At 50.0% G+C, this 27,956-nt stretch overlaps 8 protein-coding genes across 8 annotated transcripts; 4 read left to right on the top strand and 4 right to left on the bottom strand.

Moving 5' to 3' along the window:
* Positions 1 to 400: 400 nt before the first annotated feature.
* Positions 401 to 1,843, top strand: F5B22DRAFT_638342 (uncharacterized protein; the record flags this gene model as incomplete). Its single annotated transcript, XM_047977574.1, has 3 exons — positions 401 to 457; positions 497 to 1,678; positions 1,718 to 1,843. 3 exons carry the CDS (start codon positions 401 to 403, stop codon positions 1,841 to 1,843), a joined length of 1,365 nt encoding a protein of 454 aa, XP_047827923.1.
* A 968-nt stretch (positions 1,844 to 2,811) lies between these two features.
* Positions 2,812 to 4,315, top strand: F5B22DRAFT_374989 (putative aldo/keto reductase). Its single transcript, XM_047971201.1, has 3 exons — positions 2,812 to 3,130; positions 3,210 to 3,470; positions 3,538 to 4,315. Exons 1-3 carry the CDS (start codon positions 2,958 to 2,960, stop codon positions 4,118 to 4,120), a joined length of 1,017 nt encoding a protein of 338 aa, XP_047827924.1. The 5' UTR covers positions 2,812 to 2,957; the 3' UTR covers positions 4,121 to 4,315.
* A 195-nt stretch (positions 4,316 to 4,510) lies between these two features.
* Positions 4,511 to 5,783, bottom strand: F5B22DRAFT_649459 (uncharacterized protein; the record flags this gene model as incomplete). Its single annotated transcript, XM_047979174.1, has 2 exons — positions 4,511 to 5,610; positions 5,705 to 5,783. The coding sequence occupies 2 exons, from the start codon at positions 5,781 to 5,783 to the stop codon at positions 4,511 to 4,513; spliced, it is 1,179 nt and encodes a 392-aa protein (XP_047827925.1).
* A 2,300-nt stretch (positions 5,784 to 8,083) lies between these two features.
* F5B22DRAFT_658737 (uncharacterized protein) lies at positions 8,084 to 16,703 on the bottom strand (the record flags this gene model as incomplete). Its single annotated transcript, XM_047980143.1, has 10 exons — positions 8,084 to 9,326; positions 9,411 to 9,579; positions 9,644 to 12,725; positions 12,789 to 13,116; positions 13,178 to 13,691; positions 13,818 to 15,157; positions 15,220 to 15,535; positions 15,595 to 15,850; positions 15,909 to 16,574; positions 16,634 to 16,703. The coding sequence occupies 10 exons, from the start codon at positions 16,701 to 16,703 to the stop codon at positions 8,199 to 8,201; spliced, it is 7,869 nt and encodes a 2,622-aa protein (XP_047827926.1). The 3' UTR covers positions 8,084 to 8,198.
* Positions 16,704 to 18,228: 1,525 nt separating this feature from the next.
* Positions 18,229 to 20,066, top strand: F5B22DRAFT_658740 (Glucooligosaccharide oxidase; the record flags this gene model as incomplete). The annotated part of the gene is made up of 5 exons (XM_047980144.1): positions 18,229 to 18,561; positions 18,614 to 18,830; positions 18,884 to 19,272; positions 19,347 to 19,741; positions 19,799 to 20,066. The coding sequence occupies 5 exons, from the start codon at positions 18,229 to 18,231 to the stop codon at positions 20,064 to 20,066; spliced, it is 1,602 nt and encodes a 533-aa protein (XP_047827927.1).
* An 890-nt stretch (positions 20,067 to 20,956) lies between these two features.
* Positions 20,957 to 24,574, bottom strand: F5B22DRAFT_638347 (uncharacterized protein; the record flags this gene model as incomplete). The annotated part of the gene is made up of 6 exons (XM_047977575.1): positions 20,957 to 23,095; positions 23,318 to 23,539; positions 23,589 to 23,693; positions 23,775 to 23,828; positions 23,996 to 24,232; positions 24,296 to 24,574. The coding sequence occupies 6 exons, from the start codon at positions 24,572 to 24,574 to the stop codon at positions 20,957 to 20,959; spliced, it is 3,036 nt and encodes a 1,011-aa protein (XP_047827928.1).
* Positions 24,575 to 24,949: 375 nt separating this feature from the next.
* On the top strand, positions 24,950 to 26,436 carry F5B22DRAFT_375078 (ClpP/crotonase-like domain-containing protein). The gene has a single exon (XM_047971202.1). It carries the CDS (start codon positions 25,264 to 25,266, stop codon positions 26,245 to 26,247), a length of 984 nt encoding a protein of 327 aa, XP_047827929.1. The 5' UTR covers positions 24,950 to 25,263; the 3' UTR covers positions 26,248 to 26,436.
* A 225-nt stretch (positions 26,437 to 26,661) lies between these two features.
* F5B22DRAFT_618719 (uncharacterized protein) lies at positions 26,662 to 27,878 on the bottom strand. The gene is made up of 2 exons (XM_047975723.1): positions 27,405 to 27,878; positions 26,662 to 27,330 (listed from the first exon to the last, which is right to left on the bottom strand). The coding sequence occupies exons 1-2, from the start codon at positions 27,450 to 27,452 to the stop codon at positions 26,803 to 26,805; spliced, it is 576 nt and encodes a 191-aa protein (XP_047827930.1). The 5' UTR covers positions 27,453 to 27,878; the 3' UTR covers positions 26,662 to 26,802.
* Positions 27,879 to 27,956: the final 78 nt, after the last annotated feature.

Consider the following 27,956-nt stretch of genomic DNA (forward strand, 5'->3'; position numbering starts at 1 on the left):
ACAGAAGCCATAAGCCTTAGCTAGCCCGTTGACTCTCGACAATAGAATAGGTGTAATCATGGATGAGCAAGTGTTCTTCATACGACTCTCGTATGTTTGTGTTGTATGACTACAATATTCTCTGAAAGTCTGACATGCAAGTGTCAGAGCGATTGTCTGTCTTACGCCGCGTGGGTTGGTTCCCATCCCAGCTTGCGGTGCCTGCTAGGGCTCCCTTGGTACTCATCAAAAATCCGAGAATGCCTCAAATCGCCTGTCATGGTCCTCGAGGTACGGTTTCGGGATATTTAGATATATGTAATTTTTCCTAGGCTTCTACTGTTTGCCCAATTGCTTCTCATAGTACCGCTTGAGCAGGATTGCCTTAACTTCTATCCATTTACAGTAACCTAAAACTATTATGCAGACCTCCAAGATCTCTGAGCCTCGCATCAGCGAAAAAGCACCGCCGACCGTAGTCGGTGTTGTCGAGACAAACGGGAACACCAAAAATGAGCCGTACGTGCCTCCCCGTTACGAATCCGCACCAGCGGACAGGTCAAGACTTGCGGAGCCGCTCAAGTTCCACTTCTCGGGACGCACGGCGCCGAATCGCTTCATGAAAGCGGCCATGACAGAGCAGCTGTGCACGTACGACCCTGAAAATGCCCAGAACAACGGTATCCCCACTGAGAACATTGAACGGGTCTACGAACGGTGGGGCCGCGGTGGCATCGGCCTCATCCTATCTGGCGATGTCAACACCAGCCTAACCAGCATTGAATCCATCGGTGACCCAGTCATTCACCCGGAGGCGACCTTTGATGGCCCGCGTTTCGAGGGCTTCAAGGCGATGGCTCGCGCAGGCAAAGCTCACGGCTCCCTCATGGTCGCGCAGGTGTCGCACCCAGGCCGCCTGTGCGTGTTTGAAAAATCACCTGTTTCGGCCTCTGCTATCGAAGTCAGTAACAACGGGCAAGGCGACGGCATCTATCGCTACCCCCCACCGCACGCAGCGACCCACGAAGAGATCCAAAGGCTCATCAAGGGCTTTGGACACGCTGCTGAGTTCTTGCACCGCGCGGGCTGGGACGGCCTCGAGCTCCATGGTGCACATGGTTATCTGCTGGCGCAGTTCCTCAGCCCCAAGACAAACAAGCGCACCGACGAGTACGGCGGCAGTCTGACCAACCGCATGCGCTTCGTGCTCGAGATCGGGCGCGAGATCCGCCGCCGCACCCCGCCAGACTTCATCCTAGGCATCAAAGTCAACAGCGTCGAGTTTCAGGACACGGGCTTCATCACGGACGAGGCGCGCGAGCTGAGCATCAACCTAGAGCGGGAGACCTTTGACTTCATCGAGATCACGGGCGGTACCTACGAGAAGATCCTCATGTATCACGGGTGGCGCGAGACCACCAAGCAGCGCGAGGCGTTCTTCCTCGACTTCGCCGACAAGATCGTGCCCAGTCTCACGGGCAAGACAAAAGTCTACGTCACCGGGGGGCTACGTACCGTGAGCGGCATGGTCGAGGCGCTCGACTCCGTCGATGGTGTGGGTCTTGGCCGACCGCTGACGAACGAGTGGTTCCTCTGCAAAGACATCCTCGAGGGCAAGGTCGACGCGGCCGTCATCCCTGACATCCCACAGGACAACTTCTGGCTGTCCCTGATGGCGGGCAACAGGCAGATGAGACTTGTGGGCATGGGGGCTGAGCCTGTCGATCTGTCGAGAAAGGAGGTCGTTGATGAGCTGAGGTCGTCGTACAACGACTGGGTAACCCATAAGAGTACAGATAAGGAGCTGGCGCGTTACAAACGGATTGACAAGCCTCATGCGCCCGACGCACGACCCAATTACTAGGAACTTGTGGGTTAGGCCGGGTTTGTCATATCGATTATACTATAGGTAGATCAGACAGGGATTATTAAAGAAATTGTTGCCCCTCTCCTCTCGCCCCTCAAACTCGAAATAGCCATGCATGTAGGCACAAGGAGGAGCAATAGAGATGACCACCTATTTTGCAGAGTAAATCCGAGAATACCCGAATGCCTAGATGACTCGAGCTTATCCCGTAAATCAAATGGGCGTTTTCACTGCAGAGCAGAGGTAGTGTTCATCAGTATAGTTGGCGTGAAGATAGATTCCCACATTTGGTAAGTGCTGAGCAAAGAGGAATGCGGGGTGTGAACACGATCACATCAGATCACGATACCTATGACCGTAGAGATGACGTCGAATTGTTGCTATAGTGCTACTGTGCCACTGTCAGGCAATCTGACACGCGTGTTGGATCTGACCGCGGCAGTCGATTCCTCGGATATAACCCACATCTATACCGCTCTTTGGGAGATGCATACAGCCTCGAAGTGCCGGGGAAATCCAAAGCCCTACGGGGCAGAGCGCGGGATGTACTATGCCAGTCATATCAACACATTCATTACTCGAATATGCCTGAGGAGGTAGGCAGGGTCGGTGATAACTCCGTTATTGCCGGCTAATCGATCGCATTGTCACACATTCAATACGGGTTCGACGCGGAGACTGGGCCACGTGTCTGTGACATCTGGGTGACATACCTAGGCGACGTTTTCCTTTTTCCAACGCTGTAAGTCTGTTGTAGTACCGTACGCGTAGATGATTTGGCCTATCGGGCTCTCGTGCCTCGGGATCCGATGGTAACATTCACAGGGAGGGGAACCCTTACCTCCAATTATACGAAATGCATATCTCCGTCCACCGGGAACACCGACCCCGATTATTAATTGTTAGTATCGTTTGACTGTTATATCTAGCTGCGATGGCGGGGTTGAAACTCGATAGAAATCAATATCCAAGAGCTTCGACCAGAGGTGCGAGTTTCCATTGGAATTCTGTACTGCGTCACCCGGCGCTTGCAAGCGAAAGAACGAAGATAACGACAATCCATTAGTTGCGGGCACCCCACTCACACTGCACGTAATCATTACCTGCCGCCATGTCTAGCACGACTGCGAGGAAGCTCGGCAGTCAGGGGCCAGCCATCCCTGCTGTGGGATTGGGACTCATGGGCTTCTCGATCCACTACGGACCTGCTCCCAGCGACGAGGAGCGTTTTGCCGTTCTCGACCGCGCGTTGGAACTAGGTGCCACACATTGGGATAGCTCCGAGTAGGTTTCGCCGCAGCCCGATAGGATACCTTGGCTGAAGTGGAGATAATTAAGTGGCTGACGATGAGGTTGAATCCAGCATGTACGGCGACTGTGAGGAGCTCCTGGGCAAATGGTTCAAGCGCACAGGCAAGAGAGACCAGGTCTTCCTGGCCACCAAGTTTGGCATTGTCAAAGGCTCTATGTCAGAGATTGACAGCTCGGCCGCTTACTGCAAGAAAGCGTGCGCCGAGAGCCTCAAGTCACTCGGCGTCGACTACATTGATCTATACTACGTCCACCGTGCGAACCCCAACACCCCCATCGAGGAGACGATGCGCGCGTTGCTTGAGCTTAAATCGTAAGACACATTCTCACGAGATCAATTCGTATACACATAAGCAGAGCTAAGCAGCATGACCAAACAGGGAGGGTAAGATTAAATACATTGGCTTGTCAGAAGTGAGTTCCGCTACGCTCCGCCGCGCAAGCAAAGTGGGCCATGTCGACGCCGTACAGATCGAATACTCACCTTTTGACCTGGATATCGAAAGGGAGTCCGGCACTAACCTGATGGCCACCTGCCGGGAGCTCGGCGTGGCGATTGTGGCTTATTCGCCTCTGGGCCGAGGTTTGCTGACCGGCACTTTGAGCGACAAGGAGTCCATCTCCAGTGACGGAGATTGGCGGTCATTGTACCCCAGGTTCAGCGGTGAGAATTTTGACGCCAACATTAGGGTCGCTAGCCAGTTTAAGGCCCTGGCAGATAGGAAGGGGTGCTCTGCCGCCCAGCTATCCATCGCCTGGGTGCTGAAACAGGGCAAGGATGTGCTGCCTATCCCCGGTACCAAGAAGATCAAGTATCTCGAGGATAACTTTGCCGCCACTAGCGTTGGCCTAACCAATGAGGAGGAGAAGGAGATCCGGAAAATCGTATCTGCCGTCGTCGGCGAGCGGGTTCCGGACTTTGCGAAGCCCCAGACCTATGTTGACACTGTGGAGGAGAAGTAGTTATGGCGCTGAAGAAGTAGCCTGATTCATGGCTACGGCATGGTAGTGTGCTTGGACAAGTTTGCTGTCCTGTTCGCTATCGTGTTGGCGAGAGCGTCATTAGTGAAATGATCATACATTTGAGTCAGAAGCACCAGGATTACCTCGGAAGGCAGCGAAGCACCATTTTAATACGCTATGAATCGGATACTGATTAGCATTGAAAAGACTGTGACTGGTCTTATTTATTCATTCTATAGTGAGTTGATCACTTCGTTAACATAGTCTAGTAGCCGAATCTGAGGTAGTCTCAACCTAGACACTTGCACGGATTCAACAACCTATTCAAGTTGCTGGCCTCAATGGAATCCTTTGACAGGGTACCATGACCTCTTATGCTATGAAATTGTATCAACGATTATCGTCTTCCATAAAAATGACCACTACTTTTGCTACCTTCGGCCTTTGCCTGCTGTAGTCGAGGTCGGCTTGATCCTGCCCTCTTACGCTCCTTTGACTTTGACGTTGGAGCTCTGAGTTACTATGCGAGCTGTCGGAGCATATTGCTTCGGATCGTCGCCTGGAAGTCGGGGGAGGGCCAATATCTCTGGATCTCGTTGAGGTGGAACCTCGTCTTTCTGTCTCGTCGCAGTAGGCTAAGATCTGGTTTAGATCAATGCCATGGCGTAGAAGCGCCTCTGAACCTGAAGAATGAGTTGGGGATGGAGAAGGAGACAATTGGCGCTGAGTTTGAGCTGGAGCTCTAACTGATGGCTCTCGATAGTTGAGGTTGGTGTCTAGTCGCTGCTCTACTACTGGCCGCTGAGAGCGACTGGCTACCCCCTTTCTGCGGGGGTAGTATACAATGCATGTCTCGGCGTCTTCAGCTAAATCATTGAGGTCTGGGGGGCTATAGCAACTGATCGGAGAGGTCGATGGGTTAACTCCACCTGTGTTACTGGGTCGATTGGAGAAGCGTGCCGCTTGTTGTCTGTGTAAGGGTGACTGGAAATGGTTTCGAGCTTGATTGCTGATATCAGGTTGGGTGGACATATCCAAGTCGAACGGCATGTCCAAGTCAGTCCCTCCGGTATTGTTCAATTGTCCTATCTGTCTTTCCATTTCATTTTGGTGGGATTGGCGCGATCTTAGTGATCTTGCGTCTGTCCGGAACGCAGTCGGTAGTGTGGTGACACCTGGGTCACCGGGAAGGCCGGCTACTAGATTTGGGTCTACAAGACCATTATCACCATGGTTACTTGTGTTCCACTGAGTATTCCGATATTCATGGGGTTTGAAGAGATCGTTCGCCGTGTAAGCCAGAGTTGCGTCTTCGAAGTTGTCGTTCATGCCTGGCTGGGAGCGGGCAGAATCGGGGCCAGAGGGCATCATAGCTTGTGATGATGAGGAGTACTCGTCGCCGTTCTCACAACTCCACTGATGCTGCTCTTGTGCCTTGTCATTAGATGATAGTTGGCCCTGGCTAGTGTCTTGGCCTTGAATTTTCCGGCCTACAAGAAGTCAGTCTCGCGGCACAATTGATAATAGGACGCCGGGTTGCATCGACTGTATCAACAAGGTTTCCCAGATCATGGCGTGGCTTACGGTGTTTACGCTGGGCGAGACGATTCTGCACTCGCTTGCGAAGCGCAGAGTCAGATATTCTTGTCCAGTCTTCATCCATATCTTGATCCAGCAGAGTTGTTGTGACAAGGGGCTAGGTATAGCGGCTTAGACTATGTCTATTAGATAATATCAACTAAGGGTTTCAAGGTCCATAGTTTCCCTCTCTTTTTTAGGAAAGGTTGCCCAGCCTTTTATAAAAGAATTATTCTATATCATTTAGCTTATTTTTAAACTTAGTTCCTTGCTTGTCTGTTCGCAGCCTGCATATACATATGAGGCAGATCTGCTGATCTGTGATATCCAATAGATACCGTAGTCGATCTGTAAGGATAAGAGAAACCACGGGTCAATGCTTATGTCGGATAAGTGTATGGACTCGAGGCATTTGGTTCTCGAGTCCATAAGGTCGAAGGGGACGGGCGTCGAGTCTAGTGCGGACTAATGGTATTTCCTATGGCTATAGAATAACCACATTCCTTCTATTTCAAGTCATTCATTTTTACCTTAGTTCCTCAGCTATCAATCTCATATCAATAAGACACTCATTGATTGACTGCTATTCGGACTTCTATCTCTGTGCTTACAGCCACTTCGGTACTCATTGATAGCGAACTACGATCCTAGTTCCATCAGGCAAGCATCTGGTATACTTCTTACCTAACAGCAGCGAAGCTTTCCATCTTAGTCACAGCGTGCTGGCGCTACATAGTACTATCACTACCACAAAGAGCAAATGACATTTTTAATTCCTGTCATTGGTTCGCAATTGTTGCACGACAGATGCACATTACAAATCATTTCTGCCCTGGAAGGCAATATCTCCCGTGCCCTCAGCGGTTTCATGCTTCACTATCTGCATCTACCGGTATTCCGGAGTCAGGAGCGTTAGCTTAGACCCACGGCCCATTTTCTACAGAGTTGGGCAACAGACTTAAAAGGAAGCCCACTGAAATTCCCCGAGACCCTGGTTCTAACCTGGTCACACCCTGGTAGCACCCCGGTAACAGCACTGTTACGCCATCGTCAATGCTTTACCGTGGGCCTCGGTTCACGTTCCTGATGCCGGAAGAATAGGTGTACTGGACAATGCGTGTATCGTATGTAACACGGAGACAGCTGCATGGTCCAATGCAGTCGGGCTCACATCAGCATGTTGCTCACCGAGCATAGTTCTTGCATGGGAGTAAGCTAATACTCTGGGTTGTTGACCGAATGGATTGGCAAAGGGGTCGTATTGATGTTGTAGAGAAGGAGTCCTAGGCTACTGAAGGAATCCACTGTGAGGGGTAATATAGCCAGGCCCCCCGTACCTGCTAACAGGGCGATTATTAACACACGATGCTTTGACCATAGATGACTGCATAACCGAACTATCTCTTCAGTGCTCGACTCAGAAGTTGTTACGGAAGACTAAATTAAGTGGAAGCAGAAGTCTTTCAAAAGACTCCCTAGTGTTTTAGAATATGATTGGATTATAATCCCTGCTAGTATTACGTTTTCATGCTGAGTCGCGCACTGAAGGAATAATCGGACTTACAGTCTACCGGTATGTGATACATAAGTAGATACGCTGTGCCGTCTTATTACATCTCCAGATTTGCAATCAGACCAATAAGTGCTGAGCAAAGCATGACAACTAAGCTTTTTAATGTGCGTTCGGCTCGTGTCCCGTATACAAGGTAAGCTGATTTCACCTGCCTACCTTGGTGCTTCGGTCTCTAGATGGCGGATTCCACCTCACACGTGCTTAACAGGGTCGGCGATGTTGATCTGTGCAACGGCAGTGCTTTTGCGGCTTAACTAAAGTTCAGGATTAATGATCATCGGGCATGTAGAACGTAAGCAAGCAATATCCGGGAGACGCAGCGATAGTCTGACACTGTTCCTATCAACAAGCATGCACTTGGGTCACTACGTGCAATCGCTTCTTGAAAATTGTCTCAGTCCTCTAGGCCGCGCTTTTGGACTTCAGGATCGGTGACTACACGAAGGCCGTCCGCTTTTCCTGCATAGCACTGTAGGTCAAAGATGGTAATTTTATCTTGAAAAATGACATCAATTCACGCAGTGATTATTAGTATCTAGGTAGACAACGCCGCGTATCCCCCGTAAGTAGTGTAACAGCACATGCTTCATTGCATTCGAGTTTATGCTTATAACTCAAATCGCGTGGCTATAGCAACGTGGATGCTGCTGTCATAGAGGATCGATATCCATGATTCCTCGCTCGTTCGAACCAACAGTGAGTGGTTCTCCTGTGACATCTTGAACAGAACTTAGCTGCCTGAGGATCTAGCGTCGCAATTATGCACATATACTATAATGTGCGTATACGGATGGAAGGGTGTGGTAGCAAAATGTTACGAAGGAATAGAGTCCTTTGGTATTGAATGCAGCTAAAATCTGAGACGTCAAAGCCCCGAGGTTGCTAGTCGCAGCAAGGTACATGACGAAGATTGCGTCTCGCCAGTCGTTACGAGACTGCCTCCTCGGCCAGCTTCTGAACTGTCATAGTGGCACTCAACAGTTTCAGCATGCTGACTTCCTTGGCGAAAGTTGCAGAAAACCAATTCCGCAATTCCGCGGCCACCATACTATCTATGCCGTAATGGTTGATTGCCTTTTCCACATCAATCTCGTCCATAGGTATATACAACAGGCGAGAGATCTTCCCCACAATCCTTTCCAAAGGCGTGCCACCATCCACCACAGTATCCCGCTTACCCTGCGTGCTAGACGATAGGAGCATTGTGGCTTGGACAAGGTTGCGGAATCTAGGATCGTGATACCAGAGCATGTCCGACAGGGGATAGTTCTGGTCCACGTTTTTCAGCCCGGCAGGCTCGATACCCACGAGAAGATGACTGGTCGTCTGCGGATCATATCTAAACGTTACCTCATCTGATACATCTACAGTCAGCGGCAAGATGCCTTTATCGCAGTACTGTAAGAAGTCGTCTTCATCGTTGCCGTAGAATCCGTTTCTGATCATGGCCTGTTGATACTCGGGAATGTATGACACAATACCGATCCCAAGCACCTGGCTCAATGCCAGACTGGTGCACGGAAGCCCTTGCGCACGACGGTATCGTGCGAAAGCGTCGAGGAACGCGTTCGAAGCTAGGTAATTGCTCTGCGTGGCTGTTCCAAAGACGACCGTCCACGACGACCAGAGCTGGAAGAAGTCGAGCGGACAGTCCTTGGTTGCTTCGTGTAGATTGAGTGTTCCGATGACACGCGGAAGTACAGTGCTATTGAATCGATCAAGTGACATGGACTCAAACAAGCTATCGTTCAGGGTAAGAGCTCCTTGTACCACCCCCTTGATGGGATATTTGGCGGTTTGAACGGCTGCTCGTACGTCCGCTAGTGAAGATACGTCACCTTTGACCACTGAAGCTTCAACACCGTTCTCCTCGAGCTCGATCAGGAATGTCTTGGCTTCAACGCTGGTAGCACCACTGCGTGAGAGGTAGATTATGTGGCGAGCACCACGAGCAACAGCCCAAGTACTGAAGCTTCGGCCCAGGCCTCCGAGGCAACCGACAAGGAGGTATGTCGCATTAGGGTCGAATTTTGCTGTATATGGATCGGTTTCAATCTGTGAGTGTGGTTAGTAGGAGCCCACAGGTTATTGAAATGAACATGTTCGAACGTAGAGGGCGTAGAGGATGAAAGTACTTACAGTGATGCCACGGTTTTCGCTATCGGTATATTCAACTAGAAGCTTGCCTATATGTGCACCTTTCGTGAATGTCATGAAGGCCTTTTCAATCTCGGTCACACTGAATGAAGTAGAAGGTAAAGGCTTGATATGGCCCTCTGCTTTAAGTTGCTGGATCGTTCGCATCAATCTATCGGGGGCGCCAGACGGTTAGTCGAAGGTCCGCGCACATGGCGGAAGCAGAAATTCCTTACCTGGCAGTCACCTGAGGCTTCGTCTTGCTCATAACTTCAAGATCGAAAGAGGCGAAGGTTGCGTTTCGCCTGAAAACATCAAGGCTGAGCTTTCCGTTGTCCAACACTTCAGTTCGTCCAATCTCGACAAATCTACCACAATTCGCGATACACCTCCAGTACTCGTGCATCAGTTCCCCACGAGCACTGCAGAGAATGACATCGATGCCCTTGCCTTTTGTTTGCTGAAGAAGCTTCTTCGCGGAGAACTTGTCGCGCGAATCTAGAATGTGATCCTCACCAATGTTGAAGCCCATGCTCAACAGCTTAGTTGCCTTCTCCGTAGTGCCGACCGTGGCGAAGATCTCAGCACCGATCATATGTGCAATTTGGCACGCGGCCAGACCGACGGCGCCTGTCGCGGATTGGATGAGAACAGTATCCCCCTTTTCAAGGCGACCCAGATCGATGAGACCGTAGATGGCGGTGCTGAAGGCAATAGGCATAGTGGCCGTGCCCTCGAAGGTGTCACCATGATCGAGCCGCTGGCAGAATGCCGCTTTGTCTCTAACAAAATTGCCAAACTTGGCGAATGACTGGCAGTAGACCGAGTCACCCACCTGAAAGTCTGTGACTTCAGAACCGATCTTCGTGATGATTCCCGAGCATTCATCACTCATAGAGTCGGAATGATGACGGCCTGCAAGCACTGCGATGTCTTTGCTATTAATACTGGCGTACTTGACCTCGATCTCAACCTCGTCTGGGGCCAGGCGCTTTGCAAATTCAGAATCAGGCTTGAAGTGGATGGTGCTAAGTACGCCCGGCTTTTGTATAGCGAGTTGGAGAGGTGTTGAGCCCACATCTGCGAAATTGACCTTCTGGAAAGCCCTATCTACATGCAGTGTCGTCTTCGAAAGTTCGCACAATTTATCGTCCGTGGTAAGTCGACTGACATGAAGAATGCCGTCTTTGTAGCGGAACTCGGAGTCATCATTCAGCTTCGAGACATCAGACACTCTTTGCTCCAGTCTCATAATAAGATCAAAAACCTCCACGTCCGAGTCCTTAGGTATATGCTCGAGATCCAGGGTGCTGAGGCGAATGGAATTGTTCTCCGTCTTCAGTCCCCTTGCCAGCCCCGAGATCATTGCCTGTAATGGTTCTTTACCTGCCATGAGGTCACCGGATGTCACCCACAACGAAGACGAAGCGTTGAGAAGAGCCCACTGCAGGAGCTTCCATTCTTCAGCTGTAACATTGAGGAAAAATGGATTCTGCGTCTCCAAGAGGAAGATGAACCGGCCGAAGGGAGCCGCCTGAATATCCGCGAGCGGTCTAATTTCGACTGATAAATCGCCAGATTTGGTGATTTGATTTGCCATCGACTGCGCGAAAGTAGGAGCCTCAGACCGGTATACCAAGGTGACTCCTTTGTTTCTCGTGTCCAAATTTAGCGGCGCTACACTGCCAATGTTGTCTGAAACTGCCGTGGCACAGATCACTGTGGCCGACACGTTGGCCCCTGCGTAATCATCGAGATAGAAGTCGAGCCCTGAGAAACCGGACGCTGGGAGAACTCTCTGCCAGAGCGACTTGCTCAAAAATGGACCATCGTGGCGTGGGAAATTGGGGTCGTAGTCAGCCTTCCAGAAATCACTAAACGTACCCAGCACCAAGCCGGCGCTAAGCTGTGATTGAGTCAATTCGAGGAGTATCAACTTGCCTCCTGGTTTGAGAACCTTACGGATGTTCAAGAGTGTGCTCTTGATATCCGATGTGGCGTGAATGACATTGGAGGCAACAACAACATCCCAGTCTTGTTCGTAGCCCTGAGACTCGCCGCTCTTCTCCATATCAAAGGTTCCGAACGTCATCCCTCCGTAGCGGGAAAACCGCTCTTCGCCACTTGCCAGGAAAGACGGCGTGGTATCAGTAAACCTGTACTCGGAATACTGTCGCCATGCGCTGTCACCCTTTAGCGCCGGGAGAATCTCGTTTGTCGCACTGCCAGTGCCGGCGCCGACTTCCAAGATCCTGATGTCCGGGTTTTGATGCGCCAACAACGCGACTGCAGCGGCAAGACGCCGATTGCCCTCCTTGTAGACTTGCCCCGTCTCGTAGTTGTCGAGAAGCAAATTGTCTTGCAGGGCGACCTGGATACCCGTCATCTCCTCGCTATAGATGGCAGGCAGATGGTTGTAGAGGTGGCACATCAAGCGGGCTTCAGAGGATAGTGGCTTCAGGGCGCTGGATATGCGCTCAATCTCCTGGGCTCTATGGTCATCGCTATACGCCATAATAGATGATGCGGGGGAGTCCAAGTCCGTTGCTGCAATCGCGAGCTTCTCTGTAGTCCAGTCGAGCAGTCTTTGTAGATGCGGCTGCTGTGAACCCCTTTCAAAGACATCGGAATGTGTTACTTTGAAGTGAATCAACTGGTGTAGCGCCAAGTGATTGAGAGAAGGGATGACAGCATCGTCGCTCAAAACGACGGGAGGGAACAGGTGTGCCATGATTTGTGAGCTGAGGTAGCCAAAGTCCGGTTTCCACTCTATGCGCGTATACGGACTTGACTCCTCGATCAGTTTGGGGGCAGCTTGGTCAGACGCGGTGAGGAAGACGTTGGTTGCATCCAAAACCCGCCGGCCCTCCGCACCTAGAAGTGTGATGTTGGCTGATAAACCGCGAACACCCATCAGGGTGGCACTCGCAAATGACTCAGCTGAAGTGTGGCTTCGTGCAGCTACACGGGGCCAGACCTTTATGCTTTCGAACGCAGTGGGCATAAAGGCGCGCTTGAACTTAGTAGCCGTATTCTTGTGGGCGGCCAGAATGGACAGTTGCAACGCAGCATCTACTGTGGCAGGGTGCAGGATGTATCGCGACTCTCCTTTCATTGCCTTAGCTGTAGGCTCCAGGCCAATGCGTGCTTGGGTCATGCATGTTTGGCCTATGGCGGAAATATCAGAAAGGCCCTGGAACATTGGGCCGTAACATAGTCCTGCTCTAGCGAAGCTCTCATACCATTGAGCCGCATTGATGATCTTTTTGGAAGATGCGGTATTCTGAATGGTCGACACCGTGCGGCTTTCGGGAAAATCTAGTATTGTATGTGTTAGGATCGATGTTAGACTTCTTGCCAAAAAGGTTGATCTTGACTTACCGAAGTTCTCGAGGCCTATTTCCACCCTTCCACGGCAATGCTCGACGAAGATGTCAACGCCTTCCTCATTGACCACCGACGTTAGTGTAAAGTCATGGAGCCACTTATGCCGCGAAACGGAGTTCAGTGATGTAGGCCGAAGGGTAAGCAACGTTTCGACCCCAAAATCATCCTCGGGGACGATGAGGGCTGTTGATAAGCTCACGTCTTGAACATCATAGTACTCCACATCGGAAGCGAGCAAACCTTCGGCTTCGACTATCTGTGTTGCTGCTTCAAGAACCATGCTAATGTAGCCAGTTGAAGGGAATACGACATCCTTTCCGAGCTGCAAATTCGCCACGTCAGCTATTTTGGTGCAACAGATGGGCTAGAAGAGAAACACTTACACGGTGATCCGCCAACCATGGCACATTCTTCACAGCTAGCTTATTCCTCCATAATGGCTCAGCTTGGTTCGTGCCTGGTATTCTACTTCCGAGAATATCATGACGCGGATGCGTACGCATTCGCCATTCTCTTGTGTAGCGGTTCTCATAGAGAAGTATTTCATCAGGATACTGCCACTGGTACCGAGGTAAGTCCGTGATAACCTTCCCGAACGAATACTGGTTTCCCCCTCGGTTTTCTGCAGCGTTCACTCGAGCCAGATCAACATCGTATCCCTTAGTGAATAGGTTACCAGCTAACGTCAGTATGTCCTTGACATTATCGCTGTTCCTGGAGATGGCCGAGAGGTATGCAGGGAACTTGCTAGCTATATCCATCGACTTGGCAAGCTGGAGAAGAGGCCCTTTGAGTGCCCCATGAGGGCCAATTTCCACTAGTATATCCACGGGGGCCCGCGTGACTAGTTCTGAGACTCCTTGATGGAACAGCACAGGCGACTCGAGGTTTTGACGCCTGTTTACACACTGGGGTTAGTATTTACTGTAAGAACCAAATTTTCGTCCGATTTTCGGGACCATGCAGGAGCAATGAGGCCAGAAACCTGCCGAAAGAGGAAATAAAAGACTCCAGAGAACTAACCAGTATCGAGATCCCAGTGCTGACCAAGGCGCCGCGTGCCCATAGACCGATGAAAAGAATATCGCTTGAGCCTGTCTAGATTTAGACTGCTTTTTAGTAACTATATGAGTCGCATCCTTTTTCGGCATGTGTATCTTCAGATTTTCTTCGTATTGCTGCCCAAGAGCGCGCATGTGATCCGAGTGGTATGCGTTGTTGCTGGTCTGAAGTGTTCGGCAAAAGATTCGCTTTTCATCCAAAACAGCCTTGAGCTCTTTCACAGCGTCAGCATCACCGCTGAGAGTGTAGCTTTCGGGGGAATTATGGCATGCAACGGCAATCCTTCCATCAAAGACATCTACTAGAGGCTGGATTTGTGAAATATCGCCGCCTACTGCCATCATAAGACCTGGGGTTCTATTGTGGGCCACCGCTTTACCACGGAGGTATGCCGCGACAATGGCCTCCTTCTCTGTCAGGAGGCCGGCTGCATAACCCGCAGCTATCTCTCCAGAGGAGTGGCCAATTACGGCTTGCGGTCGGATGTTCCACTGATTGAGGAGATTGACGAGAACGATCTGCAAACCAGTCACCAACGGCTGTGATAGCTCTGCCGTGTGTACCCTGCTGTGCTCGGGGTCTTCTTTGAGAACCTCTTCGATACTCCAACTTCGACCGAATTCTTCGATTTCGTCAATGTACTTGTCAAGTCTTCGCACTGTTGCAAGGCAGCTAGGATACTCAGCCATCAATGACGCTCCCATGCTAGGCCATTGAGCCCCCTGGCCTGTGAAGACGAAGCCCAGAGTCGGTGCACCCGAGGCAGGTATTTTCACAACGCTGGGCTTCTCACTGGGGAGCTCACTGTCGACATCATCGACTCCTTTGATGATGAAGGATCGGCTCTGGAGTCTGCTCCGCCTTGCGCTCAGCGTGTAGGCAATATCAGCAATGTTCCACTGATGAGATCGCCTGGTCAGTGCAATGTAGTTCGCATGTAGTGTCCTTTCATCATGAGCTGAAAACGGAAGGATGAACTTGGTTTTGGTTTGTGCCGCGCGCACCACAATGCCACTACCGTTAGCATGACCATTTTTCGAGTGGCCGTTAGTGTGGCCGTTCGACTGACCATTACTGTGTCCGTTCTGGTTTCCGTTTGTATACTCCTTCGGGTAGCCGTTGGCATGTCCATTGGAGTAACCGTTAGTGTGACCGTTTGAAAGGGACATGTCACTGATCGGTGATGAGTGTTCCTGGGTTCTGCCTCGAACCGACGAGATTGTTTTAGCATGAGCTTCCTTACTAATCTGATGACGAGATCGATAGCCAGGGAACAATGCATCAATAGATTCAACAATAGCCTGCATGTGCCAGATTGTCAGACACATTCGTTGCATCACCAGAAGTACAACAGGTGACTCACATGAGCATTGGAACCTCCGTATCCAAATGAATTGATACTGGCTCTTCGAATGGGTAGGTCAGGCCATGGTGTGCTCTTAGTGACGATCTTCAGTCTTCCGTCCTTTAAGTCCACATTGGGATTGAGAGTCTCAATTCCTATTGTGGGTGGTATTATGCCACGCTCAACGGCTAATACAGCCTTCATCACGCCAGCGATACCACTTGACGGCTCGCTGTGACCCATGTTAGATTTGATAGATCCGATCAAAAGCGGCATGGAACTCGTTCGCGTGTCGGCAAACACTCTCCCGATGGCGGATACCTCGATCGGATCACTAGTGTTTGTTAGATCTTGACACGAATGAAGTGAATGGTTCATCTGCTGAGAACTAACCCGACTGGGGTGCCTGTTCCGTGGCATTCGAAGTAGCCAGTCAATGACGTGTCTAGTCCTCCGGCACGCTCGTATGCCCGCCGTATACAAGCCTCTTGCCCATCGGGGCTAGGGTGCGTGATGCCACCGGTCCTCCCGTTGGCATTGAACGCAGTCCCCCGAATGACGGCACGTATAGGGTCACCATCCGCTACCGCTTGTGATAGCCGCTTTACGAACAAAGCTCCGATGCCGTCTGCACGGGCATATCCATCAGCTGGAAAGCAGTATGGTCAGCAAACATGAGAACGAAAGACATGTGGCTGATCACTTACCGCGCGAATCAAATGTGTGACATACTGAAGTGGGCGAGACAGCCCCCAACACAGAAGAAAACATTTGACACTCAGGGGTAAGGATCAAATTGGTCCCGCCCACAATTGCTGCATCGCAGTCTCCCGTCTGGATGGCGGAGCAGGCCAAATGCAGAGCGTAGAGAGAGCTAGAGCAAGCAGTATCGAGAGTCATGGAGGGTCCCTTGAGGTTGAAGACATAGTTGATACGATTGCTGAGAATGGTGATGCCGCTTCCTGTCACGGAATAAGGTAAGGCATTCTCGGGGTCACGATAATGCATCAGCTGGTGATCGTAGTTAAAGTTGCCTACGAATGTTCCGGTGTTGGAGCCTGATAGCTTATGGAGAGGAACCCCCGCAGATTCAAACGTTTCGTAAACGACTTCTAGGAACTTTCTCTGTGCTGGATCAAGTGTGAGAACTTCTTTTGGATGGATGCCGAAAAAGCTGGAGTCGAACTGTCGCACATCGGAGTTGAGAAAGCAACCGCCTTCGGTCTTGAATGAGCCAGGTCTGTTGCCATCGGGATGATAGAAAGCATCGCTGTTGATTCTATCCTTGGGAAATTTACTGTACGAGTTTCGCTGAGCTTCTAGATAATCCCATAACTCGGATGGAGACTCGGAGTCGCCAGGCCAACGACACCCTGGTTCCTGTCATCAGAAGTCTGTGTCGGCTTGCGTGATAGTTAAGGGGCTAACTTACCCATCCCTATTATCGCAACCGGCTCCAGGCCATCAGAGAAGTGAGGTTCGGTTGCACCGAGTGGCGCCATCTTGGGATGATATTTGCTCGAGTTGATCGAGAAGATAGATGTGCTATAGAGACACTAGAGTTTATCAAAGAACATATATGATAGATCAAGTCGGAATCTAATTCGATTGACCCAAGAGAAGGTACGGTGTAAATCTATCAGCGACTCCTTCGACATTCAACTAGGTGTAGACAAATCAGTTCCTATGGTGAATCAACTGGGAGAGGAGGCCTTTATGATTCATTTGAATATAGATTCAGACAGATAGACCTACCATACACTAATGTGATTCGCTTAATCACCGTAGTTAGGAAGCAAAGCTTTTGTGTAGAATAGTAAGGGCTGTGCAGCTGGTGGCTGCAATACATCGCCCCATACCTATTCTGCCATACTAACTGAAGTACCTCCATCCTTCATGTATTATATCCAGCTTATACATATATTTACTATATCCAGTCTTTTACTCTTTTAGGTAGGTTGGTACGGAATATAGTCAACACTGAGAAACCTCATGACAGTCACGTCTCAGCACCTACGAACTGAGCATCCTACTGCTCTCGCGCACACCTATTATGACCTTGCCCATGACTAGTACCTTAATCCATCTCGTGACCAAATGTAGAAAGTTGATAACGTCGTCCCAACACCAAGCTATAGTCAAAGCGGTGTCTTACATCTCCTTAGCTCTGCTGCAAGTAGAGTCAAGAGATAGTCAGCTAAGCTTTGACTTCCTCCTTGTCCTACCTCTCTATCGAATTTCTGACAGATCCGCAGCCTGTTGATTTCCATCTTGATGACCAATGAAGCAATACATGCAGAGGAGCCGAGTGCACAGGCCACTAGGGGCACAGTCGCAGCGTAGCAAAGGTATTGTAGGACACTTGGTTGTGTATTGTCACATCCCGACCGCAGTTCGTATGGACATTCGTATCACAGCTGTCCACGATACCAACGAACGTGATTCGCTGCACACCCCAGTAGTAAGGAGACGAAGTATAGATAAGCTCGAAATGTTTTGACTAATGTCAACAATACTAAACACAGAACGTTTACTAAGGTGTATGTTCACGCAGTGGTTGCGCCGGCTGCACGACACGACGATCACATGACTGATCCGTGAGAATTCCGAGCGCAGGGGGCAGTCATGCTGCAAGATGTGAGAAATTCGACTTATGTTCCTTGCTGTTATGACGGCATGAGTGGCTCGCGATGTCATAATCTTGTCGTACTAACCTACATAGACGCATGGTAAGAAAACGATGTTGGTCTAAACTGCATTCTGTTCATTCTGACACTGCATTAGGTTTTGCAAAGATGATGTTTCTCAAAGCCAGCTTTTCCGATGGTAATCATTCACGCTTGCTGCCAATCTACCTAGGTATTATTGTTTCTGTTGCTATAGCAATGTTTTGAATATCCCAATCCCTATCTTCTGTTTGCTCTGATATCAACAAGCTCAGTCAAAACCCATGCTCCAAGTCTTGAAAACTATTATCCTACCTTGATATTATCCACTATCGCGGGTTTAATACGCTTTAAAATATCGATGTCTTTAAGTTGGTTGTTGGTGCTATCACTGGCACTTGCACTCGCGGGTTCAATCCCAGCAGAGAATGAGTCCGCTATCTATCTACCGGAGCTCACAAATCAGCAGCCAATAGCTTGGGGAGCAGGCGATGACTTTAAATCATCTACTGGTACAGAGTATTTGAAGTTGAGCGTGAAGACTGAGCTGCAAAAGCGGCTATCGCAGACAGCTGGCGTCTTCCTCGAGGGAGAAGATGCGTTTTCGGGCCTGGACGCCCGGTATACCAATTATAAAAGACCGGACTACATCGTAGCTGTTCAGGTTGCAGAGGAACAAGATGTTATAGAGACTGTAATGCGACTCGACCTCTTTTTGGTGGATTGTGGTAGCTAATCATGTACAGGTCAACTATGCGCGGGCGAGAGGCATCAAATTCGCAGCTCGTGCTGGTGGTCACAGTCTCACAACTTCCCTGCGGCGCATTCAGCAAGGTATTGCGATCGACATGAGGAAATTGAACAGCGTCAGTTACGACAAGGAGAAGAGACAGATGACTGTTGGCGGTGGTATCACGACGGGCGAGTTCGCCAACGCCACCCATGAACAGGGCATGGAAGTTAGTGAGTGGTTTTCCAATGCTGCCGTGTTGGATATTCATTCTCAGAAATCACAGCTGTGGGGTCGTGCCCCTGTACCGGTGTGCTCGGTGTCTCGCTGGGCGCGGGTATCGGTCGACTTCAAGGGAAGTATGGCTACTTAAATGATAACATGATTGCTGCTCGCCTTCTTCTCGCCAACGGGACGGTCATCGTAGCATCAGACAGCAGCAACCCGGATCTCTTCTGGGCCCTTCGTGGCGCAGGACACAATTTTGGCATCGTACTCGAGGCAACCTACCAAGTGTATCCCCAGCTCAACAACGGTAAGCACTTCATCGCGGACTTCGAATTTGGCCTGGACAAGGTAGAAGAAGTCTTCGAGACCATCAACGCGATTGCAGACCCGATGCCCCAAGAAGTGGCAATATTTGTCATTGGTCGGCGTCGGGGAGCAAATGGCAAGGTCAGTCTCCTACGTGTTAATGCAATTCTACCCATCGTAGGTATTTCAGAAATTCTGACTAATTCTTCTTCTAGCCAACACTTAATGTGAACATCGTATACTCGGGTCCCGAGGAAGAGTCCGCACCCTTCGTCAAGCGATTTGATGCAATTTCACCCGTCTGGAAAGACGCTAAGGTTGCCACATGGGATGCTCTACCATGGGCGACATACAACGGCCTAAACAATGTTCTCTGCACCCCTCAAGGCTGGGCCAGATTTCCGATCAAGAACTTCTATGGAGCCAACGTGAAGCAGTATGACATTCCGACAATGCGCTCGTACTTTGATGGTTGGAGGGACATGAATGCGAAGTATGATGGCGATGCCATGTTCAGCGTCATGTTCGAGTCATTCCCTCAACAGAGAGTTCGTGAGATACCAGATGATCAAACGGCTTATCCATGGCGTCATGGGTCTCAACATTTCCTGTAAGCCATGACTATCCAGCTCTTTACAGCTCGATCCGCTCACACCATTGTCACTAGTATGATTGAAGCAGCTTACAAGACGCCCTCAAACGAGGATGCCTTTGACAAGTGGTTATCAAGCCAGCAGGACAGATTCGTAGAAACATCGGGCTACGGGCGCTTGCAGCAATACGTTAATTATGGGCATGGCTCCAAAGACCCCCCAGAAGCGCTTTATGGCTACGAACCATGGCGATTGGAGAAGCTTAGGCGTCTGAAGCAGGAATTTGACCCGGAAGGTTGGTTTAATGGCTATCAGCCCTTCGTAGAGGAATCTGAGCTATGACCATGAACAGTGCACTTTACCACGACATACGGAGGCCACTAAGTTGGGGCTCCTGAGAATGAGATGCTACATTCCGAACATATTGGGTCACGCGACAGCACCTGATAACCGCTACTCACAGCCAAAAACATAGCTCGGGATGTGTAAAGCGGACAGTCTTACAAGCAATATTGTCATGTAGACACCGTGAGATGCTTGGAAATCGCGGTGGACTCTCGTCGCATTACGACGCAGTCATACATGAGGGGTTATAGCCATTAAAGTAAAATCATCTTTTACCTGATTAGTGGAATTCGCACCGAGAAATCTATGTTACATAGGTACTGTCAGACTACAATGGCTTTTGGCAAGGCTTGTGTACTTTATCGTACGTTTGAACTTTTCATATAGTGTGACTTTCTATGGTATAGGTGAGTAATTACCTAGGCACTCCAAAGTGCCATCTAGAAGAACCCTCAGGTTGACGTGCTGTTGAATCTGACTGAAGACACTACATTGGATTTCGGCGACTGTAATCTTGAACACACTTGCACCCTTCATTACACTACTGACCACGCGCCGAGATTGCATCAGCCAGGTCACCATATCTGACTCTTCAGCGCCCTGCCGGGTGTCGTTCTGTCACTCTCGGAGTTAAGAGCACATACTTATGCGGGTTCGTCTGACATAGGCCTGACATGTCAGAAGTGTCAGGAATGTCAGACTGACAATATGTGGTCAGATTGGTCACGGTCAGAACGAGCCCAGTCGCCAGGTTCCTTGGCTGCCTGAACAGGACAAGCGATGCAAATTAGATTGCCACCAGCTATGGACCCCGAAGAATAAGTTGCGGGGGAAGATAATTCTGGGCTAGCTACAGTAGGTATTGTATGATACCCAAGAAACAAGGCTCAGAATGCCCACTGCCGACACCAATGCTTCATGAGCACGGGTGTGATCACCTCCATATCCCGCATTGTCTGACTTCTACCTTTTGCCCTTGACACGTCGAATATCACAGGTCGCGCCTCTCTACCTCTCAACATGGAGCGATAAGAGTCAATCAGCTTGAGACCTGGATTGTAGGTTCGCGCCATATCGGAAACTGTCCCGTCTAGTTCCTCACTGCGTTCCAGCCGGTCAATCCACTCTTCGAAACTGACCAGCTCTTTGATACGCTCACCGTAGAATTGCTGCACGCTCGGCACAAGGTCGCCCCACGTGCACGTGGCCGGATTGACGCCACTGTAGTAGCCAGTCATCTTCTCCATCGGTGCATTAACGCCCTCTAGGCCGGCGATCTCCAGGACCAAGCTAGCCGCTCTTTCGATAGGTATCCAGTCAATCAGGTCAGCTTGCCCTAGCTCTTCAGGTAGTGAAGAGATGTGCAAGCTACTGGCGATGATGCTCGGAAGCCACTCAGTTTTATTCCAACATGCGCTTCCTGCATCTGACTCGGGCCCTGCGATTTGCCCAAATACTATGGAAGCGGCTGGGAAGTCACCTGCGATACTTGCATCTTCGAGTATCAAGCTCGCAAGTAGCTTGCTTCGTCCGTACCCACTAGTAGGTAGGCTCATATCATCTATCCGCGCCTCGGGCACGGGTCCTTGCTCAGGGTTCCAACAGGCCACAGCGGAAACAGAGGACATGAAGAGGATGGAGACCCTCTTGGTTGATTCAGCTGCAAAGTCGCACAGGCTTCGAACACCGCGCAAGTGTGGCTCGAAAGTCTCAATTGAGTGATTAAAGTTGACGGGCCATGCGCTGTGAATGATGTGATCGGCTTCGCTCAGCAAGTGCTTGTATACAGTATCGGAAAGCCCAAGCCTTGGTTTTGACGCCTCCATGTGAATAAACTCGGTTTTCTTTGTGTACCGCGATGTCAACCCACGATCTGCCATGGCTTTCAATTGCTGCCCGGCGCCCCCATCTTCTGCCCGGTTCAGGCAGATTATCTTAGCCACCCTGGGACTGTGAAAGAGACGGTCCAAGACGTAGGATCCTAATGCGCCAGTAGATCCTGTTAGAAGGACCGTCATTTCATCGCGTGACGCCTCAGGCCGTACGTCTTTCGCAGCAATCAGATCACTTGTGTATTTAGTGTAGAAAGTCCGCATAAAGTCGACATCGGCTGGTTGGACGCCCTGCACTTGTGTATCTATTAGACTGAGTAAAAACCTGCTGAGGCGCCGAGGAGTCGGATTGTTGTATATGGCTCGTGGGGAGAGCAATGTTGACTGGCTACCTCCTCCGGCGGCTTCAAGACTGGCTCGAAGTTTCCTTGACAAGTTCACGACCTGCAGCGAGTCCATGCCCAGAGAAAAGAAATTCGTGTCGGCCGTCAGCCCTGGTATCCGCACGTATGGTACCATGAACTCGACAAGTGATTCGGGTAGGGAATCCGGACTCAAATTAAACATCATTGTGCTTGAAGATAGCTGATTCTGTGCCTCCTGGTAAAGCATCTCGATTTCTTTTGCGAGACTGGCGAGCGTTGCAGCTCTCTGCACCGTCCCTTTACCAGTCCTGAGGAATGGTCGTTCGGGAGGTGATAATGCAATAAAGTCGCGACTGATTTGTGCGTGCGACGATGTTTCTGAGTTGGCCTTTTCGACATAGGGCCACAAGCTATCAAGTATCGCTGTCTCTTCCTCCTTGCTATGAGGTGTTGCGGAGGGTTCTATCAATAGGCCAGGTTGAAATCTGTTTGATCCGACGACGAGTGCGCCCTTCACTTGCGGATGGCTTTGAACAATGCCTTCAATTGTCGCGGGGTTCAGCTTTTCCCCATTAGAAAAAACGATGATGTTATCTGCGCGACCGTAGTACATCCAGTGATTTGGAAGCTCCGGATGTGGCTTGTATAAATCGTTTGTGCTGAACTCCTCGAGCTCGGGGAATGTGTAGAAGAAGCCCTGCATTCCTGGATGCTTGTCTTTACGCACAACGACAAGTTCGCACACGGTGTCATTTTCATCGATCTTCCGCCATTCGCAGCCAAAAAGATCCGAGTTTATTATGAAGTATTGCCAAAGCTCGGGCTTCGGCTGGTAGTATAACGGAAAGGGGGTAAATCTGTTTCTAGTCAGATTGTATCACACAAGGATAAACCTGGTATTTTCGCTTACTCAGTCGAGTTTATAAGATTGAACAACTTGATTCTCTTCTCTGAGAGACTATTGCCAACCTCTCGAGCTAGGCTGCCTGTTCTTATCAGTTGAAAGGAAACGACCGGGGATCAAGACTTAACAACCTCCTGCAATTGGGACAAGGTGGAGCTTCCTCAAGGCTTCAACGCAACCCGCATCTTGGCTCATATCTTCCAGTATAGATGGTGGTAGCACAGCTGATTCTACCTCCAGATGTTCAAGGCACTCCATTGTGAGATCAGAAGTCAATGGCCTGTCGCCAAGTCCCAAAACTACTGGGACTTTCCACCAGATGACATTCAAGACGAACACGTAGAGCGCCGCGGCGTGGAACAAAGGCATCTGGAAAGATTATAAGTCATCTCATCAACTTTGATACTAGCGCCCTTACTGGTACGAAATGTCGTTTAGATGTCTCGGCCCAGGCGCGGACCCAGTGGGTTGAGCCCTGCCATTCCCCCAGATTATGAACTGCATCTCCAATGGCAAGCATCCCCTATAAGATCTGTCAACATCCTTTCCGATTCAAACGAGTGATCTCAGGCAAGAAATCCACATTCTTATCTAGCGCACATACATGTCTCGCGGTGATTGCTTTGGGCAGTCCGGTACTACCACTGGTGTGTAAGACCTAAACCCCTGGAGTCAGTAATTTCTTGTTCAAGAAGGAGCTCAGCTCTGAAGACATGTCTTTGGAGTCTGTTGCAGGAGCCCTCGCGTATAAAGACTCCCGGAATATGTCTTTAGAGTTAGGATCTTGCCATAAGCACCAATTTAGGACTCCAGGGATATACATACACAAAGAGGCTCGAATTCGGCGTCTTCAAAAGTCTTTTTGTATGGAAAATGGGGTACTTTATCGCGTGGAAGCCATTTATCGATGTCTTCCACTTGAATGATTCTCATTTCTCTCTGCAACGACCATGTCTTCACGGCCGGCAGATAGGATTCGGTGCAGAAAATGATATCGCAGCTCGTCTGGTTGAACAGGGAGAGCTGCCCCTCTAGTGAGTTTCGCGGGGATATGAACAAGGCCTTATAAGTAGTTAATTATACAGCTCTGTTTACTAGAGTTATCTACCATGATAGGGACTTCACCTGATACCCGGCCTTCACAGCTGCGACCATGAATATGACGTATCTCGCGTCTTGGGGACCAATGTAGGCAAGCGTCGGAAACGAACGGGCCGGCGCAGTTCCGCATGAGTTCACGATGGTATGAGCACACAGGTTCACGGCGTTACAGTAGTCCTTGAACGTGACTATAGACCAGCCATCTGAAGGTTGATCCGACCGGGGAATCTGAAATGCTTCGCGGAGCGGTTCGGTGCGAGCAATCTCATCAATTGTACTAGGTACTAAGCGGCGCCCATACATGGGTCTTGCCGGCGGTTCAGACTCTGAGCGCATTGCGCGATGAAGCAAGTAATTACACATCCGTTGAGGGTAGCTATCACCTTGATGCGGGGATGGGCGATTCCAATATCTCAAATAATCTTATATCCTATGTCGCGATCAATCACCACCAACGATGTCAAGGTACATGTGTCTCCTTTCGCTGGTACTATCTCCGTCATCTAGCGCCAAGGAGAGCCCAGTTTGGAAACACACACCCTTACGTGTCCAATGAAAACACAATCTTGCCTTAGCGGCGGTAATAACATCACTCAAAATCAGTAGTAGTAATGGCCGAGGACGCAGTTAACTGGATGAGAGCCGTTAATCCCATATTGCTCGGCATGCCAGGGCTTCGGCGTTCTCTGGATATCTATTGGAGCGGGTTATGTCCTCAAAAGTACTGACTCCACTGTCAGAACGATGTATGTGTAAGGATTGGGGCAAAGGAATCGACTTGGGCAGGGATGACTTACAAGATGTCTGTCAGAGTATGAAGCTGACAAGCTTGGGACACCGACTAAAATGGCAATCAGCTTGCCTGCATGAATACTCCAAGTTTCCTTAAAGATGAGCAGGTCATAGCATAATCTATACGGGAAAGGAGACAGAAACTCAATCCTCGAACACTTGCAACGTTCAACCAGCAAAGTTCTTATCATTCACCCAAGATGACTAAAATGCAGAAGCTGTGTGCTTCGGTGCACGCCTTGGCTTCACAACTGGCATCAATGTCCTCTCCAGATGTCGCATATTCTCTAATCCAACAACGAGCCGAGTCTTGCCGATATTACGCGCCCGAAATCTCGAGCCATGGCACCTTGACATTCACCTACCCATCTCCCAATATCACGAGAGCAACAATTAACAATGGTCCTGTGAATTTCGTCGACCGCAACTTCGCCGACGATCTGCTTGATTTCCTCATCCCGCTCCAAAATGTGACAGACTCTACCCCCAAAGTTGTCATATTCGATTCATCGAACCCCAACTTCTGGCTCGGCCACATCGACATGACTTCTCTCAAGACGCCCATAACAGATGCCAAGAAGCAGCTGGGCGCTGACTACATCAAGTTCACGCAGCTGCTCCAGAACATCACCTCCACCATCTTCATCGCCGAGATTGACGGGCGCGCGTTCGGAGCCGGCAACGAGATTGCGGCGCAGATGGACATGCGCTTCGTTGGGCCTCGTGCGCGCACGGGCTCGTTCGAGGAGGCCCTGGGTCTCATAGCCGGTGGTGGCGGCCAGACCTTCATGGGCTCCATCTTGGGCAAGGCCAAGGCGCTCGAGTACTTGCTTGCTGCGAAATCATTCACCGGACCGGCGGGTGAAGCTCTGGGTCTTTACAATAAGTACTATGATGACTCGCAAGCGCTCAAGGACTCAGTGCTGGAACTGGCCCAGCGGATCGCCCTTTTCCCGCGAGTGGCGTTGAACCAAACGAAGTCAGTACTGAGCTTCCTGAATCCGCCGAACGATGCTTTCCAGCTTGACTTCGAGGCTTTCTACGACATCGAGCAGGGCCCAGAGCAGCAGGCCAATGTCAGGAAGTTCATTGAGCTGAGCGAGGGGCAGTCGGCGAATCATTATGAGCTGGGCTTGGGTGACAGTGTCATGGCATTGTATGATCTTTGGGACGGATCGGTGTAACATGGATGGCATAAGGAATAATCATTGGACCAAATGGGAATCACAATGATACGGCCCTGGTGCCTTGAGATACTTCCGTCCGAAAAGCAGATAGTTTTTCTTTGCGCTCAGTGTAGAATTAATCCTAGATTTAGCGACAACTCATTGACAATCACTAACGCCCCATGGCAGAATCCTTAAATAACACACTCCTACACTTTAATGATACAAAAGACCAGTCTCACACCGCTCCACGCCACACATAAAACCAGGTGTCGATGAGTGCCATGTTTTTATTTTTCATTTCAAGTGCAATCCGAACGTTTGCTCGTCTTAAATCCTCCCAAGAAGAAATTATAAGTTCGTCATGTTTTCTTCTGTTTAGGAGTCATACTACGCGTATCACATGCCAACGGCATATTCTTATGGTGACAACTGGAATACTGAAGGCTGTATTGAAGCTTTTGCTTTGGTCTGATTACGATAGTGTGGATTCCACTATTGCCACCTTGACCACCCCGTTGATAACTAAAACCGCTGCGACATGACGGGATATTAGTTCTTATAAGCATTATATCAGAGCTCCCCTGCATTCCAAACAGTCTCAATAACATCATCCTTCCCTTCTTCGCACGCGGGACCCGGCAAGACCTTACTGAACCTATAGTCAATGTAGGAGATTGTATCGCTATTGTCCGAGGGGGCAATGCGAATGTTGGCCACGAAAGTTGACTTTGTAAGCTCTGCATAAGGCCCCGAAGCCTGGAAAGTCCAAGTGGTGAATGTGTCAAGTTCACCCCAGCGCGTAGGTTGCACATCAGTCTCGTTAGCCATGATGGCTTGGACATGCGGGGTGTTGGCTAGCAAGCCTTTGCCGTACAAGCCCAGATAGTGGTTGTCGTCGGTGCGCAAGATTCCTTGGGCATTGAGCGTGTACGGCCCGTCGGCCGAGCCGCGCACGTTGAAGTCGTCCATGTGCACCGTTGTGGCGTTGAGAAAGGGCTCGAAGCCCGGCACCGACACCAGCGTGCCAACACCGTTGCCGTTGGACCATAGTCCGCCGGTCGGCAACTCTCCCATGGGGTACAGCGACCATATACGGAGCTAGATGATTTAAAATTCGAAGATTAGCGTAATGAGTTGATTTTTGTCACCGCAAAGAAGATTACGGAACTGACTTTGAATACCATCGCTGGCACCAGCGTGTTGAACCCGCACTTCACCATGATGAACAAGTATTTGCTTCGACGTTTGGCGCTTGCTTGACAGGGGACAGTGTATGATGATAGCACATTAACATTAAATTGAAACCTTCATTGGGTGTGAATATTGGTACTGGTATTAACTCTTCATACAAAACGGGGATGGTCTCATGTGTGGAAACATTTGCCCATTGGCGCCGAAACTACACTCGACCCATCTACAACGTAGGTACTGAGAACTTGCAAACGATGCGCAAGTACCCATCATTGCAGAACTCAGTGTCAGATCTGACAAGAAGCGCTCCTTTGCATACAGGGGCGCGGTTGGACCGCAGGTCAGAATGTCAGGAAGTCAGACTGTCAGATTGTCAGAAATATACCCTCAACACATAGTGGGACGAACATGCGGAGATTGGAGCTATTAATTCCGTGATTCTCGGCATTATCAAATTCCTAAACGAGATTCCTTCTGTTCACTGCGTCGGAAGATTTGTTCGCTCGGACTACTAGCCCTCAAGCAAGCATAGG

Source organism: Xylaria bambusicola, assembly GCF_022495145.1.
Source record: "Xylaria bambusicola strain CBS 139988 unplaced genomic scaffold F5B22scaffold_43, whole genome shotgun sequence".
NCBI classification, from domain to species: domain Eukaryota; kingdom Fungi; phylum Ascomycota; class Sordariomycetes; order Xylariales; family Xylariaceae; genus Xylaria; species Xylaria bambusicola.